General features: G+C 46.7%; 1 protein-coding gene across 1 annotated transcript; it reads left to right on the top strand.

Annotated features, from left to right (window-relative positions):
* Positions 1-3,363: 3,363 nt before the first annotated feature.
* On the top strand, positions 3,364-20,920 carry SERTAD2 (SERTA domain containing 2). Its single transcript, XM_086461027.1, has 2 exons — positions 3,364-3,386; positions 19,972-20,920. The coding sequence occupies exon 2, from the start codon at positions 19,976-19,978 to the stop codon at positions 20,918-20,920; it is 945 nt and encodes a 314-aa protein (XP_086317153.1). The 5' UTR covers positions 3,364-3,386; positions 19,972-19,975.
* The last annotated feature ends 309 nt before the right edge of the window (positions 20,921-21,229 follow it).

Here is a 21,229-nt window from a genome sequence, read left to right on the forward strand (position 1 = left end):
GTCTTCACGTGTGGGTGGTTCGAGAGCCTGCGTTGAGGCTGCGACTGCATAATTGCATCTGTGCTACTGCTCCTTGGGAAGCCCTTGCATGTGTCGTTCCAAAATGGGATGCGTGTTGGGTGGCTCCTCCTTGCAGACACGCAGACCATTCCCCCTGCTCCTGCAGGCTCTGCCGACACACTTCCTTGTACAGCGTTTTGTGGCTCAGTTGCAGGCTGTTTCTCTGCGCTTACTAACATGTTCAGGCAAACTGTGCTCGGGCCTTGTAGACACCTTCTGGTCAGATTGCTCTAGAGCTGCAGAGTGGAGTTTCTTGGCCAGAAAGGCCTCATTGAATCAGGCATGAGGCAATGCAAGGAGCAGTCAGTGGTAGGATTATTCGCCTTGCGTAGCCTAACCTCATCCCGCCACGATGGAGCCTCAGCTGTGTGCGACGCGTAGGAAGGAGCTCTACTCGTGTCGATCCGTATTGTGACCTGTGCTCGGTTGAAAGTGCTCCTGAGTGTGGATGCAGGTTGTACTAGTTGTGTTCAGAGGAACAATCTGAGTTAGTGTGACTATAGACTGTTGCCAAGAAAAGCCCAGGGGAGTTACAGTAGGAAACAGAAGGGGCAGTGAGTTTTCTCTTATGCTGGCATAAAATTGGAGCAACCTAACAAAGTCAGAGGCATTTAAAACTCACGACGATACAGGCTCAGGCCTTTTACTGCCGAGTATAACATGGCAAGATTGGGGCCGTGGATATCGGACTGGAGCCTCGCTGCTTATTTAGCAAATGTTTGTGGTTATGCCTATGGAGCCGGTGATAGCGTGCACACACCCAGGCACAGGGACTGTAAACCTGCTGCGGACTTTGAGCTCCAGAAGGAAGGCACTGCTCAGCTGCATGCATCTACAGCACAATTATGCAAGGCCAGATCCTGCTGCATTATGAATCTGGTGTAAAGGAGGGCAGAATGTGGCCCTGAAACTCAGTGGATCTGGTATGCAAAAAAACCCCCAAACCAGTCAAAAAGTACTACAAATATTCTGGCTGGCTTTTGAGTAGGCTGAGGCCCACTGAACAGGTACCACTCCACTCAGGCCCTAAAGAAAATTAATCTTTTCGTTTTAGTTAGTGATTTTTATTATGACTCTTGTAATTTCAAGGAGAGACTTGTTTCCCCAAGTAGAAGGACCAAATTTCAGCGCCTTGCTGCTTGGAAAGTGTCCAGCCAGGGGAAATTCTGGATTTAATTTTTGCTAGCTCCTGAGCAATTCTCAAGTCACTTGTCAAAAATTCAGTAAATGGTTCGTGAATTGCTTTGCAGATTGGGCTTCAGGTCTACCTCTGTACCACAGGCAGAGGATAAGAGAGTTTGGATCTCCTCAAAGGAATGGCTGATAGGCCAGGTGGAAGGAGAAAGGTGTGCTGAGGCCTCCAGAACTGGCAAAGTCAAACGGCAGTTTTTAGATCTGATGCCCTATCCTCACCTTTTAGTGACTTCGGCAGGGTATTGTCTGAAATACCAGTCTTGGTGTTTAAACTTCAATTAGATGGGGTCTTTTCAATTATAATTTTTAAGAATCCATAAAATCATCACTTAATCTCCTTCTGTTTTGGCAGATTCACTGTTTTAATTGTTGGAGTTTTTTTTCTTTGTGGATTTTTGACAGATAAGATACAATCTCCAGGTTAAAGAAATCTTCCCTCTAAAAGTATCTGTCTTTTCCTTTTCAGTTTCCTAGCTGAAAATGGAACTTAAATTTCTAACAACAACGTCAGCTTGATTGATCACAAATCATTACAGACCATTTTGAGCATAATGCCTAAACGAGTAGTGATATTAATGACTAATAATCGCCTTTATGTTAGGTCTTAAAGCTTTATTGTCCCGAAGTACAACCGGTTTAGTGGAACATGAAAGGCCGGAATGATCTGAGATGCCGCTGGGGCCGCAGCCAAAACTGTAAGGTGTTTGAATCGCCTTTTACAGCCCCGGCTGGGATTACAGTCCCTTTCGAAACACAATCATTGAGGAAACTTAAAATAATCGTCTTCTTTCCAGATAGCGCCTGGTGCCGCGCTCTCCCCCCCTCCCCCCCTCCCCCCCACCCCCTTCCCCCGATCTTCTTGCGCTCGAACATCTCCGTTTGGCCTCATTTTTGTGCTTCGGTGGTATCTGCACAGCCAAATTAGCAGCGAGGATCTCACGGAGGGGGGCCGCCGCCTCCCTCGGCTCCCAGGTGAGCTCCCGGGGTGGGGGGCGGCCGGCAGCGCTCCGGGTTTTCTCCAGCTCTGCTTGGCCCGGCCGGGGGCTGACCCGGGGGACGGGACGACCTGGGGGCCAGCCCCGCGGAGGAGCAGAGCTGGCCGGGGACAGCCGAGCCCCGTCCCCCCGCCGGGTCCTCGCCGCCGGATAGCAGGGATACTTGTCATATTTGCGGTCGGGGTGCGTTGGCACCCGCCTTTGTCCCGGTCCGTGGCCCGGCGCTCCCCGGGGGAAGCCCCTCCGGCGGCGGCCGCGCCGTCCTCCCGGGGCAGGGTCACGCGTGGGCAGCCGCGGGTGGGGGGGGGGGGGTGGGGGGTGAGGAGGAGGAGGAGCAGCGAGGGTTGGAGAGAGGGGCGGGGGAGGAAGGCCAGGGCCGAGGCGGAGCTTTGACGCGGGCCGGAGGGCGAGGAGCTCGCCGGAGCCGCCCCTGTCGTCAGTGCTGGCGGCAAGTGCTGGGAGCCGGGGCTGGTGCCTCCTCCCTCTCCTCCTCCTCCATTGTATAATGCTGCGTGATCGCAGCCGCCGGGGCAGAGCGGAGGCTTAAATCCTCACGCCGTCTGCGCCTGCCTCCTCCACCTCCTCTTCCTCCTCCTCCTCCTCCGCATCCCACCCGGGCGGCGAGGGAGCGACATATGGAGCTGCTCTAGGACGAGAGTTTACGACCTCAGTCCCCCCCCCTCCTCCTCCATGCGTTAGTTCTCAGGTGGAGCTGCATGTGGTGAGTGGGGCTGGGGGGCTGCGGAGCAGTGCCGTGCGGCTCGGGGGGAGCGGGGGGCCGCGACACCCACCCCCCCCCACCCCCGGCTTTGCGAGTCATCGGGGCTTGTTTTATCTCTACCTTTAAATTTGTCCGCGGGCGGAGGAGCTCGGGGCGGGTGTCCTCCCCCTTTTCCTTCGGGGAGGATCGTGCTGAGATGAGCAGAGGAGGGCGAGCGGCGGAGTTGCTCTTAAAATACACCCCCCCATCCCCCCACCCCCCGCCTCGGTGTACGGGTATCCCGGGCCGAAGCAGGTGCGTGCGTGTAGTTGGAATATACTTTTTTATCGGTGCTGCTGTGCCGGCCCCGATAGTGCGGGGGGTTGTGCTCTCAAGAGCCGTGCTACATCCGACTCGAAGAAACCGGCTTTACCCCGGTAAGTTGGCTTGAGCCGGGAGGCTGCAGCCTTGCTCCGGCTTCCCAGCCAGAGCAGGGACTTCAGGGTACCCCTAAAAACGCGTAGTGCCAGGAGAGCTGGGGGAGACTTTCACTCCGCAGGAGCAAAGCTGACATATGGCTGGGCAGGACCCGCCTGGCCCCGCTGGCTGGACCTTTCCAGGGGTTGGTGTTAGGGCGGCAGCAGGGCAGGGGATTAGCGTGTCTTTTCCCTCAGCCATAGCGCACTTGGGGCTTCCTTGGGAGCACCGCTAGCACGGAGAAACAGGCGTTTGGGGGGGGGGCGGGGGGGCTTTTGTGAGCAGGGTGGTTCATCTTTTGGAAGAGATGTCAAAAAAACTGTTTATTGGGATTTCCTTCAGGGTGGGGGAACGCTTGGGGAAAAAAAAAAATCCTTTTGCGATGCCGCTTTCATTTATAGCGTTTGCTGCTTTACTCACGTCAGGATCTGGAAAGATAAGTTCACCTTAAGCATGAAAATAGGGGTGCAGTTACCTGCTGTCGTTTCTCACGTTTTGTGAAGCTCAGCTGGAAAACCCAGGGCCACTTTTGTGGAAAATCCATGGAAGGGTTTGTGTGCTGTCCCTTGGGACCATTGGTGGCTGATTTACAGTGATGGGTCAGCTGCTGGTGTAAAATAAAGCAAATCTGCCCATCTGGGGGCGGGGGGGGCTGTGAGCCTCTTTACCCAAACTTCAGCACAGCACGCCAGAGCTGTTGCGTGTGGCAGTCTGTGTTCAGACAAGTCCAAAGCTCTCGGGATCAGGAAAGTCCAGGCTTTTTCAGCTGTTGCCCAGTGAAGCCAGTAGGGTGGCTCTCGCTGCCGTCAGTGGGTGCTGGATTTGGCCACCATGGAATATGCTATTGCTCAAACAATGGTGGTGGAGGGCTTGGCCGCCCCCTAACATCAGTTTTATGCTTGTGTGTCTCAAATGGAGTAAACAGTTTCTGTTTGCCTGAGTTGAAATGACACTTCCTACCTCTTTATTCTGATTTTTTCTTTGTTTTTAGGGATTCACCTGCATAAGTGAAGGTGCCTGTGTTTAATGGGCTTCTCACAGGGTACAAAATTGACAGAGGCACCTCAGTTTCCATCTGAGAGCACAGGAAGCTTTCACATGGTAAAACAAACTGTAGAAATGAATTGCGTTTTCTTAAAAGTTGCTGCTGCTTGTACTTACATTGCTGTAGAAATTAAGTAGCTGATTAAGCAGGGTAAATTGAAAGTAGCCCTTTCTGCTTGAAGTTAAAATGCATACATTTTTACATAATAAGATGTATCTTTGGAATCTGATTTAACATAATGAGCTAGTGGTGGTGGTAGAGATAGGAGGATTTGTGCTACCAGACAGGTATCGGAGAGCGTGTCCTAGGGAGTACTTCCATTGTCCAGGCAAATATCGCAGCATCTAACGTAACAGCTGTAGATCTTCCTCCTTTCGTGACTGATCCTACTTCCATTTAAGTTGGTAGCAAAAACCACCCACTCCTTTTCTGCAGGAACTGGATTGGACTGCTAACAAATGAAGCTAGACTTTGTGCATATTAAAACACCGCTTTGATTTTCGTGTCAAGCTGATTTCATTTTCTCTGAAGCTGATTAAAAACAAACAGAAAGAAACTTGCTAGCCGTAGGTACTTCAGGTTTTGTCTGTAGATGAAGCAGTCTTAAAGAGCTTTAAATACGTCTGTAGGTGCTGATTTATTAAGAACTGTAATTGTATTCCTTTGTACACCTGCTCTTCTTAATGGGAAAGAGAAATAATGACAGTTTCTTAGTATTTTGGTGGAAGTAATAGTATAAATAATCTAAGCACTCGAATTATCTGCCTGAGAAGCATCAAGGAGTTTGAGATAGTGTCCTAATATCCAGGAAAACCTCAGATTTCATATCCTAAATTTCTTTTTTAGCTTCTATGAAGTACAACAGATCTTATGTAATATCTAGTTTGAAGGATTTTGCTATCATTTACACAAGCTGCTTTTATTTTTCCAATAAATAATTCATAGGGAAAAAAAATTTTTTTTAGGAACTCTGACTTTTTTTTACACTGATGCGAAACACTCCTGGCACAGTTCATCTCCGGCAGTGCTAACGCTAGACAGGTGATCCAAAATACTTGTGACTATTTTTGCTTTTATGTAACATCTTAAAGTGTAATCTGTCAAGCGGGGAGAATGCAGTACTTTGAAAGTGTAAGTAGTCTTCTGGTGATCTGCTTTCTGTAAGGGCTGAATAGCAAGAGAGACACCTTCCTTTAACTCAGCTTTATATGTGTAACCAACTCATGAAGAGACAGCTCCAGTTGCAGTGGTTCCTTAACATGCACACACACACACACACACCAGTGCCAGAAACCGCAGCTTTCAGTTACTGAGTCCAAAGATCAGGAGTGTTCCAAAGAAGAGAGCAAGGTCCGGCTCAAATGTGAGCAGGTTGGCAGTAAGCACAGTTCTTTAGTGTAGATGAATCTTTTGCTAATTAATAGTTTGTAGAGAATGGAATTTGCCAGTCTGAGAACAGCGCTTGTTTTCTTCAGGGGGATAGAATTGCATGTGTTCTGCCACTTGTCTTATTTCTAAATTGCTCTCAGTCAGAGAAGCTGTGTTGTCACGAAGAAGTGCCTGCTTTCTGTAAAGGGAGAGAGACCCTCAACATGAGTTAGTTCTTTAATTTTTATAAACAAAGCCGACTTCTGTGTTTGCTGTAGTGGAGGCTTCAGGTTTGTTCAGCATTACCAATGCAAACACTATAGCAAAAAATAAGATAACAGTGCTGACTCTTCAACACAAGTGAGGGAAAGAAAGCCCATAAATGCAGTGCTAACTTTGCTATTGGGTGTGCAGAAGTTGAGCAAAACAGTCCCAAGCAAACGTGTGGCTGGAGGACAGCAGAGGTTTAGTGGAAGAAATAGGCCTGTGTGTCCTGTGGCTGCACAGCACTGGTATAGCATCTCATGGCTATACGGGTATTAAACGGTGTGTCATTGCACGAAATAGAAACTGCATGGCGACCTTTGCTTCGCTGATGGCTCCCGATCAATGTGTCAGATGCTCGGTGTCATTGCAAAGTGGCCAGTAGGAGCTGTGAAGATGCACTAGACCTGCAGCTGGGAGATTCCTCCAGCACAAAGGGGAATTCCTGGATGGGGAAGAGGTGGTTGGAGGGACATTTCCAAGGGAGAGATGGGGCAGTCTCCAGGGGCATTGGGCAGCTGGCGGTACAGCCTCATCAGTCTTCAGAAATGGCTTTAAGTTGTGACAAGAAGCGTGATGGCTTGAAAGGACTAAAGAAGCTGTCAAGTCACCAGAGAGTGAGTTTTTGGTTTTCACGTGTCCCTTCTTTGAGGGTGGAGGCTCAGCCAGCTCAAGTGAGACAGCAGCCGCTACCACACCAGAGTAACTGTGGATTCAGGCTGCTGCAGTGATATTAAAACCATGCTGAGAGTCCTGTGTTAGGTGAGTTCAAACCATTATTTTTCCAAATAAGGGGCCAAGTTTGGCGCTCTGCTCTGCTTGGTATGTAAAACTGTAGGTCTGAAGTTCCCAGCCTATATAACATGATCAGTGTTTGGAGGAGCAATGGGCTTAAAGAGGAATTTCTCATTAATATTGCTCTGGAATTGAGCTTTAAGGAGCATTGAATGACATGAGTCTCAGTCTGTGTAATTATTAGGAGCCAAAGCCTGTTTACTTTGCTTTCACACCAGTAAGAAGTATTGGATTTCGCCTGACGGCTTCTGTTTCCAGTGAAGTTAGAATAAAAATTGATTTCTTAATATTGTAGAATACAAAAAGAAAAGTGCAAATGTGGGTTGTTTTCTTTTAATGTTATTTTTAAAACTGGGCAGTATATGGAAGTAGCAGAAGAAAGAAGCCCTTTTCAAAGGAACCCTGAGTTGGTGGAAAGATCTAAACTCGCCCTGAAACCTGCTAGGATGATCTTTAACAGATACAACTGTTTTCTTGGTCCCAGATTTTCCATCCTCCTGGGAAACCTGTGTGCTGTTTGAGCCACACGTACCTTTAATGGAAATGTAACGATTATTGGCTGTTTTCTTACAGTTTCTTATAGTAGCCGGTAACATTAGTCTTTAAAAAAAAACTCCTGTCATGCCAGGCAGGTATTAAGGTTGAGTGAACTGCGCTATAGAAAGAACCACCCATGGTTGGAGGTAAACTATGCGGATATATGTTGGGGTGGAGGTTGAAAGGAGCGTGGAGGGCATATTTGAAGCAGACTGTGCAACTGCTACAGCAGGTCTGACTAGTTTGAGATGCCTAAAGGCAGCTTTGTCTTAACTTCAGGTAGCTGCAAAATGAAGTTTTAAAACCTAATTCAGACATACATCATCATCTTCCAGTACTTCCACAAACTCTTTACTTTTCATGTGTTTCTACAGGCATTCTTTCACCCTTGAAAGAAGCATTTCATAGATACACGTACACGTGCATGTATATCATTTGCATATTTTAAAAATATACATTTCATCAAGATAGGAGACTGGTGTTTATGCGCCAACCACAGTGTTTTTTTAAACAGTGGTAACATTTTGCTTTCTTATCGCTCCGTGCACGTGTATGCCTGTGCATGTGAGAGAAGCCACCCTATTTAAGCTTTTTTTGGCATAGCATGATTTGTTGCTGGTCAGTTCTTGTGGCTTCGCCTGTCCCTGTGTAGGAGGAGTGACTTACACTTTATTAGTGTGTGCTGCGGTCACAGGGATTTTGACCAGGGTACTTTCATGCTGACTGTCCCAGGGGTACAATAACCTGCCTAGGTTATCCTCCTATGCTCTAGCTCATGGTCTTGCTTACCCTCCTACTCCATCTGTTTGGCAAAATTTTTTATTTTTTTTTTTCTAAACAACCCTTTCCCTTTTCTCCCCTAACTAAATTATTCCACAAATAACTTGCGAATGAACAGGAGAGAGAGAATATTTTCTGTGTGTGTAACATACAGTGTAAAGCTTCCTGTTGCTGCTGTGCTTCCCCCTTGCTGGCAGTGGAACATACATGATGTATGTGTGCTCTGACAAGGGTGGTTTTTTAATTGTGGGGAAAATCCGTGTAATACTATCTTGGGTGAGGTGAATGGGTCATGCCTGACTGAATATGAAATGAAGTTAGGACATTGAGTTTCAGTTTCCTGATCTCTTCCTCTACTGCGTTTTCCACTCCCAATTTCCAAAGACTTAGTTTGTGGTTAAGTTTGTTTGTTCTGTGTTAATTGACCTGTACTAAGCCTGCTTCAACATACACGTTTAATACACATGTTACTAAAATATGCTGTTAAAAGGGTGTCCCCTTATCAGTTTAAATGATTTATTCAAGAATGTCTAGATTACTACACATAAAAGTTATGTGGATCCCGTGGTGGCTGTTTTAAAGGATATGGCTTTGGTGTAGGAGGTTTTACTGTGAAATCAAGCAAGTGCCACAAAAAATGGGATCTGGTTGGTCAGTGACTGATAGCTGTTACAGGTTGAGAATAGTTCAAGGCTGGCCAAGGTTCCGTTTATCAGTTTTCAGAAGGCTCCTTTGTAGGGCGTGAAAACACATGCTGTATTTCCACAAATGTGAGAGCTTTAGTAGCTGAGCTGAAAGGCCAACAGTTATCATCTTGTCTAACATCACTTAACACCACCTTAGCAACTTTCATGTCAAACTCCAACTACCTTTTTGGTTTGTTTTGTTTTCACTGGTGGTGGAGAAATGTCCAACGGCTTTTCCACCTCTTTAAGAGAAACTTGGGGGTGAGCGGGTGCTTTTTCACGAAATATACTTGTTTGCAGGGCTGCGTTCATTTTGTTTAAGCAAAAATGTTGAAAACAATTCATGCGTCGTATAGCTGCTTTTAAAAGTGCCAGGGAAACACCTTTCTTTTCTCTTCTTTTAGCTCTCGGCAGTGAGAAACTGGTTAGCAAATAAAATCTGCAGGCCAGAAACTAAAATGACTTGTCATTGCTGGGATATATGTTGCATTTTGCCGTATACTTTTCTTCAGAGGGTTTTTTTTTTTCCTCTCCTTCCCCCCTGCCATTCTCTGCTTTTCAATTTGACTGTGATAATTTATTCAACACTGTTTTCAGAGCAATAACCTACTTTTTGGCAAACCATTTAGTTCTTTCTACAGTAGCATGGGTATTTTTTTCCCCATGTGTTTATTAAGGGTCTGCGACAAGGGGGAAAAACAAGGTGTCTTTGGGGAAAAGATGCTGCGATACGCTTGAAAGCAAGGATTCAATCCAAGTAATTATACATACGCGAGAAACTCTCTCTTACTATACACAAAGGGGTCTTGTCTCTCTTGGATGCACGCACAATTCTCATTAACCTTTGTAGGAATTATACGCATCCAGGGAAGATGGGTCTACAATACTCAGTCCCTATGTACGCTAAAAATATCAGCTAGACCGTGACATGCATGCGTCGATAGAGATGTTTTGTACAGTAGAACACAATGTTGCTGTAATCTATTGTTCAGAGCGACGTTGCAGAGGAGGAGGGATGTGTAGCCGGTCTTGCTATTTCATCATTCCCCCTTAGAGCCTGACCAGTAGCATCTTGTCATTACAGGCATGTAATTTTAGCAGTGAAAAGGGAGTGTGTGTTTGCTAGGCTGTGTCACTTTTGGGTGGCTGCGCTAGTTCTTTCGGATTGTTCTGAATTTAATTTACAAGTAAGGTGCCTCTTTTTAGCCAGCGCTTTCACTGTGCTGATGCCTGCCGGCTCTGCAGCGGGAAGAAATGGAAGGCAGTCAGCTCTTGGCTGAATTGGGCCCTGAAGCGGTACACAGCCGTCTTAATTGCTGCTGCTCCACCGCTTGAAGAGATTATGGCTCTGGTTCTCCCAGCGTGGAGCTGCGTGCACCGGCTCCACGTGGCTCCTTGCCCACTGGCGGGGAGATTTCATTGTGCCGTGGTCCTGCTTGTGGGACCAGCATCTCCTGCTCCCGTGCAAGGAGGCCCAGAGCGCCAGACTTGTGAAAAGAAACCCTCCTGTGGAGCAGGGGGGAGCTTCTTGGCTGATCCTGGTGAGGCTTGTGCGTAGAAGCCCTCGCATATTTTTCAGATGACAACAAGCAGAGTCTGCTGAATAATCAGCTAATCATGTAGTAAAGTCAGAGGATCTGGCCTAGTGCTGTGCCTGGTTTTGTTTACTGAAGCTCTGATTTCCTACTACTGATGCCCAGGTGTGTAATGCGGCTCCTAGTCCTTGAGCTTTTGCTGTTGGCAGCAGAGTTTCTCAGCCCGTGCATACACAGCACAGTATAACTCGATTCATGCTTGGCAGGCCTGGCTGCTTCCTTAATGCTGCAACGTGGAGACCCAAATTTCAGAATAACCTCGGCCCAGCTCTTTTGAGTGGCTCTTTGAAGCACAGAGTCTCAGCCAAGCTGATCCCCAGCGAGGAGGCTCCTATGTGGTGGCACGGGTACTGTCGTGAGTAGTAGATGGCGTGTGCGGCCATCCTGGGGAAGAATGGAAAGAGGATTTGGCACAGAGGTGACCGGAGGAGAGGGCAGCTTTGCCATCTTCCTGAAGGTCTCTTCCCCCTAGTGACTAACCCTAACAAAACAACTCCCAGTAGTGGGAAGGAAGGAATCCTCCAGCCCGGTCTGGCTGAAAGCAGGTGCTGCTGGGGTTGGTGGTTAGCAGGGCTGCGTCGGCACCAGGCCTGCGGAGAGCTCGGATGGCATTAGCAATCGTAGAAAGCTTGTTTTGTAAAACTTCCAGTTAAGGACAAGACCAAAAAAGGACAGGCTGGGGTCTTATTTGCATCTGCTGGGTGCTGTTGTGAGAATGCTGATGGGAAGTCCTGTCTGAAGCAGAACATGTGAGAACTGACATTTTGGCTGTGTGAGACATTTGAAATAGAAATTACCTCTGCTGGGCAATCTGAACCTGTTCTTTTTTTTCCAGTAAAGACAACTGCCTTCCTGTACATGAATAAAACCTGCTTTGAATAAGTGTTTTCTAGCCCTGGTGTGTTACAAGGCTATATCCCCCCTTTTGCTTCATACTGAAAAGAAGTTGTCAGAGTTGCTCAGAGCTTTTCCTCTTGACTTCAGCCTTGCAGCTGGCTTGAAATACGCCTAGCTGGCTTTCCATGCACAGAACCTGTGCAGTCTTGTTCACCTTCTAATTCTGCCAGGGTAGTCTTTAATGGTTTAATGAGCTAACAAGTGCTCGTCTGATTTAAACTTGCATTAAGTTCTGCTACCCTGATAGAATTCCTAATATTATAAACACCCTTAATAACACGGTTATAATCTAGAAAGCCTGCTGTCCTTTTTCCAAACAATTACTTAATGAGGCAGTAATTTATTCTAAGCTATATTTATTGGAGCCCATTCCAGCTTTATCAGACATACTCTGTTTGGTGTGTGCAGTTAGTCAAAATCATTAAAACTGCTCCACTTCTTCCAAGGGAACATGTTACGTTTAGCAAGCTGACAGCATTAGAAACTGTTTCCAATTTAATAGAAGCATATGTTTCCTGCAAGACTTAACACACTACAGAGTCGGAGATTGCCTTAGACTGCGGCTTTGCCTTTTTTTAGCATGGTAAAAAGGAGCTGGAAACTGAAGGCAGAAGTGGAGTTTTGTAGTCATGTTTTTGGTTGTTTTGCTCACTTTTGTGTTTTTTTCAGAGAGCCTTCTAGCAGGGCTTCGACAGGCTGCAAGTTTAAGAAACTATCAAGAAAGTAGTGTGGGCGGTGCACGTAGAGCTCTCGCTCGAAATGCAGTTTCTGATCATTAACAAACAGCAAGAGCTTGCTTTGCCCTCTGGGCCTCAAATAGTACAGTATGCAACAAGGGAGAGCAGGCAAGGCACGAGGATGGAAACAGTAGGATCAGATTACAGTTTCAAAATATCGCTGGAACACGTTGGCTGGCGTTACACTATTGACTGGCTTTATAATTGCATTGCTGATCTGCTAGGGAAGGCTTCACCTTACTTTCTGATTAACATGGGCACTCCTTCGGCGACCTGGGGACTCCAGGCTCCAAGTACCAAAGTCAACCCTCATGAGAGCTGCATGACTTCAGGTGCTTCCCCTGATGTCTTGTCCCCTGTTTGTCAGGAGGTTTCCTTGCACGGTCATTAACTAATTCCTGCTTAGGGAATTAGCCTCTGAAAGTCACCCACTATTCTTTCCCGTCTTATTTCAGTTTTAACTTGAGTCTAGAGAAGACCCCAGTCACTCAGCTTGCTAACTGCTCTCCCCCAGTCTTCACTCTCGGAGGGGCTAAAGCTGCTTTTTGGTAGGGAGAGGGAAGCTGCCTTTCTTGGTAAATGCAGGACTGGGGTGCTGAGCAGCTTTGCTTGCCCCTCTGCTGCTTCTAGAAGAGCCAGGGTTCACCCGTCCACCACAGGAGATGGGAAAAGTTAGGTCCCTATAAAATATATGTGAGAAATAGCTGCCACTTACAGTTACTGCTGGCACTGACAGCCTTGCAGTGAAGGCTTGCAAACATAAAAACAATTCCCTGTACTCTCTGGAAGCACAGAGCTACCCAGGAGGCCAATTTTTTGATACTGCTCTAAAGGAGAGTTTTGTAAGTGCTTATTAAACCTCACTCAGTTTAAAAAAAAAAAAAAAAAAAAAAGGCAGCTAGAATTAATGCAAGTGTTGGGGAAAGCAAACCTTGTAAATAGGGAATGTCTGAGCACTGGGTCTGGAGAGTACAGAAACCTCAGCGCAGCTCCATTCCCTGTACGTCTTGTCTAGGGCTGAGGGTTTTGTTTTCTAACTCGCGTGTGATATGAGACCCAATTCTTACCAGGCAGCAGTTGTCAGGAGTCCTCTCTAGCCAGGCAACATGGACGCATTACACTTGAACAAGTAAAATCTGCATCAGATCCTGAGAAGCAGGCTTGCAAAAAAAGAAAGGGAAAAAAAAACAAAACAAAACAAAACCAAAACCCACAGCACCCGTCAGTGTACAAATTGTGAGCCAGCTGCAGCATATTGAACGTAGCCGTGCGTTACTGCGTGGTACATGCTGTACTAGCTCCTGGGGATGCTGCTCTGCCAGGATTTAAAGACCCCGGTGTCAACAGATGAAATCTTCAAGGAGGGGTGACTTTCATCACGCTCTGGCTGTTGCCTCTGAAAGTCCGCGTGGCTTATTCACTCCAGTCCTGGAGTTAAACCTCGTCACCTGGGCTGTTCAGCTTTCTTCCCTGTTTTTAGTGAGGCTGAGAGGAGGTGCCAGATCTATACTGGTGTTCTCCTCCACTGTTTCTCTTCCTTTCCAGCTTTGAATGGGAGGAGGATGCCTGTGCTCTCGGAGGGCAGGCTGGATCCCAGCTGCTGGTGCAGGTTTGCTCTGCTTTGCCAGGATCCTGCAGGCCAAGGAGAATCATTCTGTGGTGGGTCAGCCCATGGTCCTGCCCCGAGGGGGTCATCCCAAGATGTGGCTGCTCTCCCTTTCTCTGCCATGGCCTTGGGGATGTGGAAACAGGGATGGGGAGAAAGAGATTTACTTGCTTGGCTTCCTAGCTCTAGGGGACAGATGCTTTGAAGTCATGGGGACTGGTTACAAGTTCAGGTGGTCCCTCAGGCTGGATCTGGCAGCACTGAAATGCCTCGCAGCAGCCCAGCCTGCCTCTGCTAGCTCAGAGGATCTAGCCCTCGTCTTGCCAGTTGAACCCAGTTGGCACAAAAGGCCTTTTTATTTTGGTCCTGCAGCTATCTATGCCAAATCCTGATCCTGCTGAAGTCAGTAACAAAACACTCATTGACTACCGTTGGGCCAGGATACAGCCAATGCAACCCTCAAGGATGAGGAGTGAGGGATGGAGGAGAGGAAAATAATATTTTATGTGCCAGAAGTGACACAGAAAGCACTTGCGTAATTTACTGGATAGAGGCTCAGAAACCCAGGTGAGGTTTGTTTACACCTGAGGTTTGGGAAATTTTGTTTTGGGAATGAAATGTGCAAATTCAATACTCTTTGCAGTTTGGGGGGCTTTTATGGGGAGGGCTTTTGTGTTTTGGTTTTTTTTTCCCCCTACACACTTGTGTGTGTGAAGTAGTATTTTATTTTAATTCCTTCAAGTTGCCTTTTTCTTTCTCTTTTTTTTTTTTTTCCTTTTTTCTTTTCCTATGGTTTTAATTACCCAAGATTTCAGAAAGCAACCAGTCCTGCTTTAAAGTCCCCTTTTTGCATGAGCACCTGCTGTTCACGGCTGTCTTTCAGCATTCGGCCGTGTAGGGAGGAACGGTTGGCTGTAGACTGTGGTGTTTGATGCTTTTACCTTTTTTGAGCAACATGGCATTTGTTCTAAAAGCGAACCTTGCCATATTGAGCTGTTTGTCCTCTAGACTGACTGATAGGGTGGTGTAAATATGCGAGTGAAAATGTGACTTCTTAAAAATCCTTTTCCGCTCTCCTTCTTGGTGTTCAGTTCCTCTTTCTTTTTTTCCTTCCTGTCTGCCTTGATGAGTGGGGAGGGACTAGTGGGTTGTGGAATTGATTTCCAAGAAAAGCCCTCGGTCTTGAGAGATATTTTAAACTAAACTGTTAAAAGCCTTTGAGAATTAACATTAAAGGGTATTTTTATTATTGGTGAGATAACCAAATCATTTTTCCCTTCTGTTTTTACATATCTAGTACTTCCCTATGCCAAACTCCCAATTATTAAAGACTTCAGACGTAGTCCAGCAGTGACAAGGCATAACATCCTGAGTATGATCGATTAAATACAATACTTCTCTCACGATGTGTGCGTACCTCTGTCCTCTGGAGAGTGAAGGGTTCGTCACTAAGTGGGCTCAGAGACATAGTCAAGCATTGCAGAAGCTTTTCTGTGTTTAATCGATGATGGTTGACTCCAGAGAGCCACCCGCTCCAGGCTGATTATCTCTTCTACTGAGCCCCAACTGCATTTTTTTCCAGCTCTGCCTGAAGAGGATGCAGAGCCAATAAAAGGAAGCTAAATGACATGCAAATGAAAAAAATATATATTACTTTTGTTTTTCAATTAAGAAAAGCTAACTCTCAAACAATGCTAGGGTTTCTCTGGCTCGGAGGCGTGTGCAGTTGCCCTAAATGGGCAAAAAAGCAAGTTGAATCTTTCTCAACAACAATGGTTCAGCTTTTGGGTCTGGGTCTTCCAGAGCTGGAGCCAACTGGTGGATAATATTGGGGAAGATCTCCAAGTAACTCCCCCCACCCCAATCCCTAGATAAACGCAGTTTTTCCGTTGCCTTTCTTCAGCTTTCTGCTTCCACATACCTAAGTAACATTGAAAACTTAACTTGCACAGCAAAACCCTGCAACACCCTCCGTTAAAACAACGACAAGAAGCAATGTCCCATCTCAACTCTTAGCGCTTGGCCCCAAAATGACGTTTACTGGCAGATGGATGGAAATGCAGCAGAAATACATCGGGCTGGGATTGCTGCGTAGCCAAAATGGTTGCACGAGAAGACCCTTCATGGACGTGATCCTTTGTCGCTGCTTGCCCAGTCTTGTGTTTTGGTGGGTTGCTGGTTGTCTGGCTGTCCCTATTACTGCCACATGACTTGGTAGGCCAACTTGGTCTTCTGACACTTGGGAGGGGGTGGGTCTATCTCATTTTGTACTGATCTTTGGCCAACCCGATCGGTAAGCTTGATGTTTTCATTTTCCCACTGGGAGCTTCAGCTGGAAAGGCCAGGAGCAAAGTTTTTGAGATGAACAGAACTGAACCAGAACAAATGTTGGCATTGTACAACTTGCCTTTTTTTTTTTTTTAATGTTTTTCAGTAGCTTAAGATGTACAAAGTTGATCTCTTTCATGTAGGTATGAAACTGTTGGTTGAAGGAGGGAGGAGATGGTTTGAAGTGTAAAGACCAAACAGGCAGTCTTGTCTTAAGCTCTGGTGGTCAGAAACTATAAAATTCCTTTATGAAGATCCAGCGAAGGGCTTGGAAGCCTGAAAGCGTGTCCGTTTTTACCAACTCTTATCAACTGGTCTAAAAAGATCCCACTTCCTCACTTTGCTTAGAATGAATAAAGTGATTTATGGAGACTGGAGGAAAATGTTTTTGCAATTCCCATTTGCACACCAGAGGAGAAGGGAATAAAATAAAACTTTACAAAGCTGAGAGTCTAGCGGTGCTGATTTGAGCCCGCTCTGTGGGGGGGAATAAAACCCTCTTGCTTAGGCTGGCATCGTGCTTTGCTACTTGAATGGTTAAACCCACTTCAGAGAGCATTACTAGGGAAAAGGAAACTGAAAGCTGGGCTGCAAAGCTCGTAGGTGAAATTGGGAGTTGCCTAGTCTATTTTATTTTTTAAAAGGACGAGCTCTGAACCAAGCTTCATGAAGATCGAGTGAGATATGAAGACTTGAAAGTCATACATACAGGAAACCTTGAATCATTTCTAAGCTTCCTGGAAAGTGACGTAGTGAGGTTGTCGTTGTGTTTACTAATGATGATGCCATAGCTCTTACTGATCAGCTTAAAAAATGTCTTAGCTACCAGCACCTCAATCTTGGATGCAAAAGGGCTCAGTTGAGTTCATTCAAAATGCTTGCCAACGTCCTCTGACAATAATAATTAATATTTGAGCACGGGGAACGGAGCATGGCCACCTGAATGGTCTGTTTTCTTTATCACAGGGAAAAAAGTTTGCTTTGTACAGTGAATATTTTTATACATTCCTGGCAGAGCCTGACAAACTTGAAAACTCTCGTAGTCCCCAAGCCATTTAAAAATTTCTCCTTTAAATAGAGCATTGTGGAAGGAGCATTGGTATGTCTTTAGGACAGAGTCTGTGTTTTCTCAGGGGGAGGAGATAGTAGGAAGGGACAGAAAGCTGCTAGCTCTCCTCCTGACCCATTGCTGCTCTGAAAATGTGCTGGGCTTGGACCGGGGCTTCAATTCCTGCTAGCTGGGTCCTCCCTTTCTTGTTCGCTGTGTCTGAAGTGGAAGGAAATGTGTCCGTCATGAACATTTGAACAGCAAAGCCCCCCCCCGCCACACCCCAAACCCACGTGCACAGCTTGGGAGTAGTCCATGGAAGTGACACTAGGGAGCAGAGAAAAACCAGACTTCGGCAGTAGTGCTAAATTTCAGAGGTTTTGTTCACCCGAGATTCCAGGCGCGGGGATCGCTGGTAGCTGGCCAAGGAGCTTGGATGGCAGCCTACCCCTTCCTCAGCTCTGCTCAGCTTGCTCCCCTCCTGCCTTTCTTTTTTTAATTGCATAATATGCTAGAAAATGATCTGGATTTGGGACTTATTTTTAACCAGAAGAGGCTCACTTCACCCAGTCTGAGTTTGGATTTAATGTCCAGCAAATACTTCTGAAGCTCTTGTCTTTTTGCATTGAAACCCTGACTTCTTTTCCCCCCTCTCCAACTTTGCAAGGGCTCTTTGCTTTTAAATGTTTGTCAGCCATTCCTGGGGATGCTTGCAAGTCCTTAGCTACGTTGTCTGTCTGCAGAACCAGAGTATGACAATCAAATTGGTGTTAGACCTGCCTCGTGCAGTCATTTCGCAGGCACGGATCCTGTTGGGGGAACAGGGAATTGTGTTCAAATAAGGAAGGTGAGTTTTGTCTCCTAGACAATAGCGAGGCAATAGCTGCATAATAAAGCTCATACGAGAGAAGTCAGGTTTGCGGTTAAAAATCTATATGCCTATTGCAGCTTCTTTCTGGGTAGCTGGGGCTGGAAAGCATCTTCCACTTATTTTTTCTTTTTAAAAACGAGGCAGAAATCTTCATGCCATTTTATCAGCGTTCTGTTAAATGGAGGGAGGGATGCAGGGATGAACAGGGGGCTGTCTCCGATCCTATTAAAGGGGCGACCGGGTTGGCGCTCCAGCACCTCACCATTCTGCCTGGGGAAATGAGAGAGAGGAAAGCCAAGCGTTTGCCCTAAGATGTGGAAGCAGGCCGGGTGCAGGTTGCTGCTCCACAACGCCTGCGATTCTACCCCCTTCTCTACAGGACTGTTCCTCGGCTGGTTTGATGTAGTCCATGGGACAGGCAAGGGAAGAGTAGTGACAGCCTCTGGTCCTTCTAGTTTAGATTTAGGTGTGATAAAACACCTTGTCTGGTAAACTGGGTTCTGTGCAGGTAGTCGAGGAGAGAGTCAGAGGGAAGCTGCCATCTCACAAGCACTGAAAGAAGCACCTGCCACAGTGACCGTGCTGGTTTTAACTCAAGTCATCATGGATATTTCAAGAAACCAAACCCTGGCTACTCACTGAAGACGGGTGGTGGCGTGGGGCAGAGGGTTGCTGACGCTGAAGCCCTCCCCGTTCAGACAAGTAACGTTAGGTTGTGCCTCTATCACAGCACAGCAATTCCTTCTTTCCTTTGCATGTGAGGGGATCTTCATGTCTCAAAAATAATGGTGACAGAATGAAGCTGGGACTGTGCTGTGTGGAGGAGCATTTCCAGGTGCTCTGAAACACCCTGGAAGAGATGGCACCAGGTATTGAACTGCCCTATTTACTCTGAGCTCAGAGATAATTTATGATGCGGGGCAAGTTTGGTAAAATTCCCTTTGTTTCCCTCTTAAAAATCTGCCATCTGACCAGGAGAAAAGCACATGCATTTATGCTGATTTCTGTTCTTTAGAAAGCCCTGCAGCATTCTTTTGTTCTCAAATGAAACCTGACATGGATGTAGTCCTGAGCACGCTTTGATGGGGAAGAAGCAAAGACAAATGGTGCATCTGGAGTAATGCGTCTTTGGTGCAAAAGCTTTTCTGTCTGTGGCTAGCAAGCTCCTGAAAGTCTTACCAGAGGAAGCGAAGGCTACTGGCATCGCCTCAGCCAGGCAGAAGCTGAGGAAAGGATTTCAAATACCTGGGGATTAGACTAAAAGACCTGATGGATCATTGTCTTCATCTGTAATTTATCTAATTCTGAGTGTAATAACTGCATTTCCTGCTTTAGTAGTTTAGTCCTTAGGTGATCAAACAGATAAACCCATGAGGTCACATATGCGTATACCCTGGTGTGCTGAAGGGTTGCATCTCCTGACATCACCGGGAAGGTTCCTCTCAGTATACAATTGCTTGGGCTGTGCTCCACTTCCCCCTGCCCTGAACACACTTTTGAATAAAAAGGGAGATTCATTGTAAGAACGTCAGTGTATTACGTTTGTATTCCCAGGCATAGTACTGCATCAGTCAGGAAATTTAAAGGAGCGTTCAATATGGCATCTGTAGCTTGTGCACCTATGTACTGATACTTGGGGACCGTAGGGTTAACGTGTGCAAGAGCGAAATTTGCTGCCAAGCGTGCAAGGGCTTCAGTTTTATAGATGCTGTTTGAATTCCTGCTTGAACTTACCAGCGTAGCCACAGACCAGAGCACTGCATTAAGGTGGCTTCTGCTTCCTCGCCACGCTGCTGTGGGTCAAGAGTGAGTTATTTAGGCAGACAGATTTCCACTTGTGACTGTTAGGCGTAGGTGAGGAGGGGGACAGAGCAGCCAATCTGTCCACACTGTGTGCAAGGGAGCAGGTGGACTGGGGTAGTGATTTGGGAGGGAAGAACAGGCTTCATGCTTTGCTGGCTTCATTGGTCTCTTCTCTTTCCTTTCAGATATATGTTGGGGAAAGGAGGAAAGCGGAAGTTTGACGAGCATGAAGATGGGTTGGAAGGCAAAGTGGTGTCTCCTACTGACGGTCCCTCTAAGGTGTCTTACACCTTACAGCGTCAGACTATCTTCAACATTTCCCTTATGAAACTTTATAACCACAGGCCATTAACTGAGCCAAGCTTGCAAAAGACAGTTTTAATTAACAACATGTTGAGGCGAATCCAGGAAGAACTCAAACAAGAAGGCAGCTTGAGGCCCGTGTTCGTGACCGCTTCACAGCCCGCCGACCCTCTCAGCGACAACTTCCGCGAGGCCCAGCCGGCATTCAGCCATCTCGCCTCCCAGCCCCTTCTCCCCACTGACTTCGTAAGCACTACGCCCCTGGAGTCTTGCCTCACCCCAGCCTCTTTGCTCGAGGATGACACTTTTTGCACTTCCCCAACTGTCCAGCACGATGGTCCGACAAAACCACCACCTCCTGCTCTCCACCCAGTAAAGGACAGCTTCTCCTCAGCCTTGGACGAAATCGAGGAGCTTTGTCCAGCACCTACCTCCGCAGAGGCAGTAGCAGCCGAAACAGCAGCCGAAGACTCTAAAGACCACCCCAGCGAGTCCAGTGTTCAAAAGCCCGAGGGCTTCCCAGAGAGCAGAACAGCCGAATCGAAACTCATGGACTCGCTACCCGGCAACTTTGAGATCACAACTTCCACAGGTTTCCTCACAGACTTGACCCTGGATGACATTCTGTTCGCTGACATTGATACGTCCATGTATGATTTTGACCCCTGCACGTCTGCCACGGGGGCTGCCTCAAAAATGGCTCCTGTCTCAGCAGATGAGCTCCTCAAAACTCTCGCTCCGTACAGCAGTCAACCAGTAACTCCAAATCAGCCTTTCAAAATGGACCTTACAGAACTGGATCACATCATGGAGGTGCTTGTTGGGTCTTAAAATATAGAAATATAGCAACTTTTTTTTTTTTTTTTAATTTTAAGTACCAGTATATACACTTGGTAGTATTTCCATAGTCCCTCCCACCCCCGATTCACAGCACTGTGCATGCGTCCTTGCTTGCCTTTTTTGAAAAGAAAAGGATCACACTAGTTTTTGCTTCAAGCAGAGTTGGAGTGCCTTCATCCATGTATGACCACTTCTAATGTATTTTTTTTTAAAGTGGTTCCTCAAGGAAGACCGAATATCCTGGTATAGGAAAGAATATGTATTGTAGACAATGTTATGTTATTACAAAAAAAGAAAAAA

This window comes from Leptosomus discolor, chromosome 2 (genome assembly GCF_034619465.1).
Source record: "Leptosomus discolor isolate bLepDis1 chromosome 2, bLepDis1.hap2, whole genome shotgun sequence".
In the NCBI taxonomy this organism is placed as follows: Eukaryota; Metazoa; Chordata; class Aves; order Leptosomiformes; family Leptosomidae; genus Leptosomus; species Leptosomus discolor.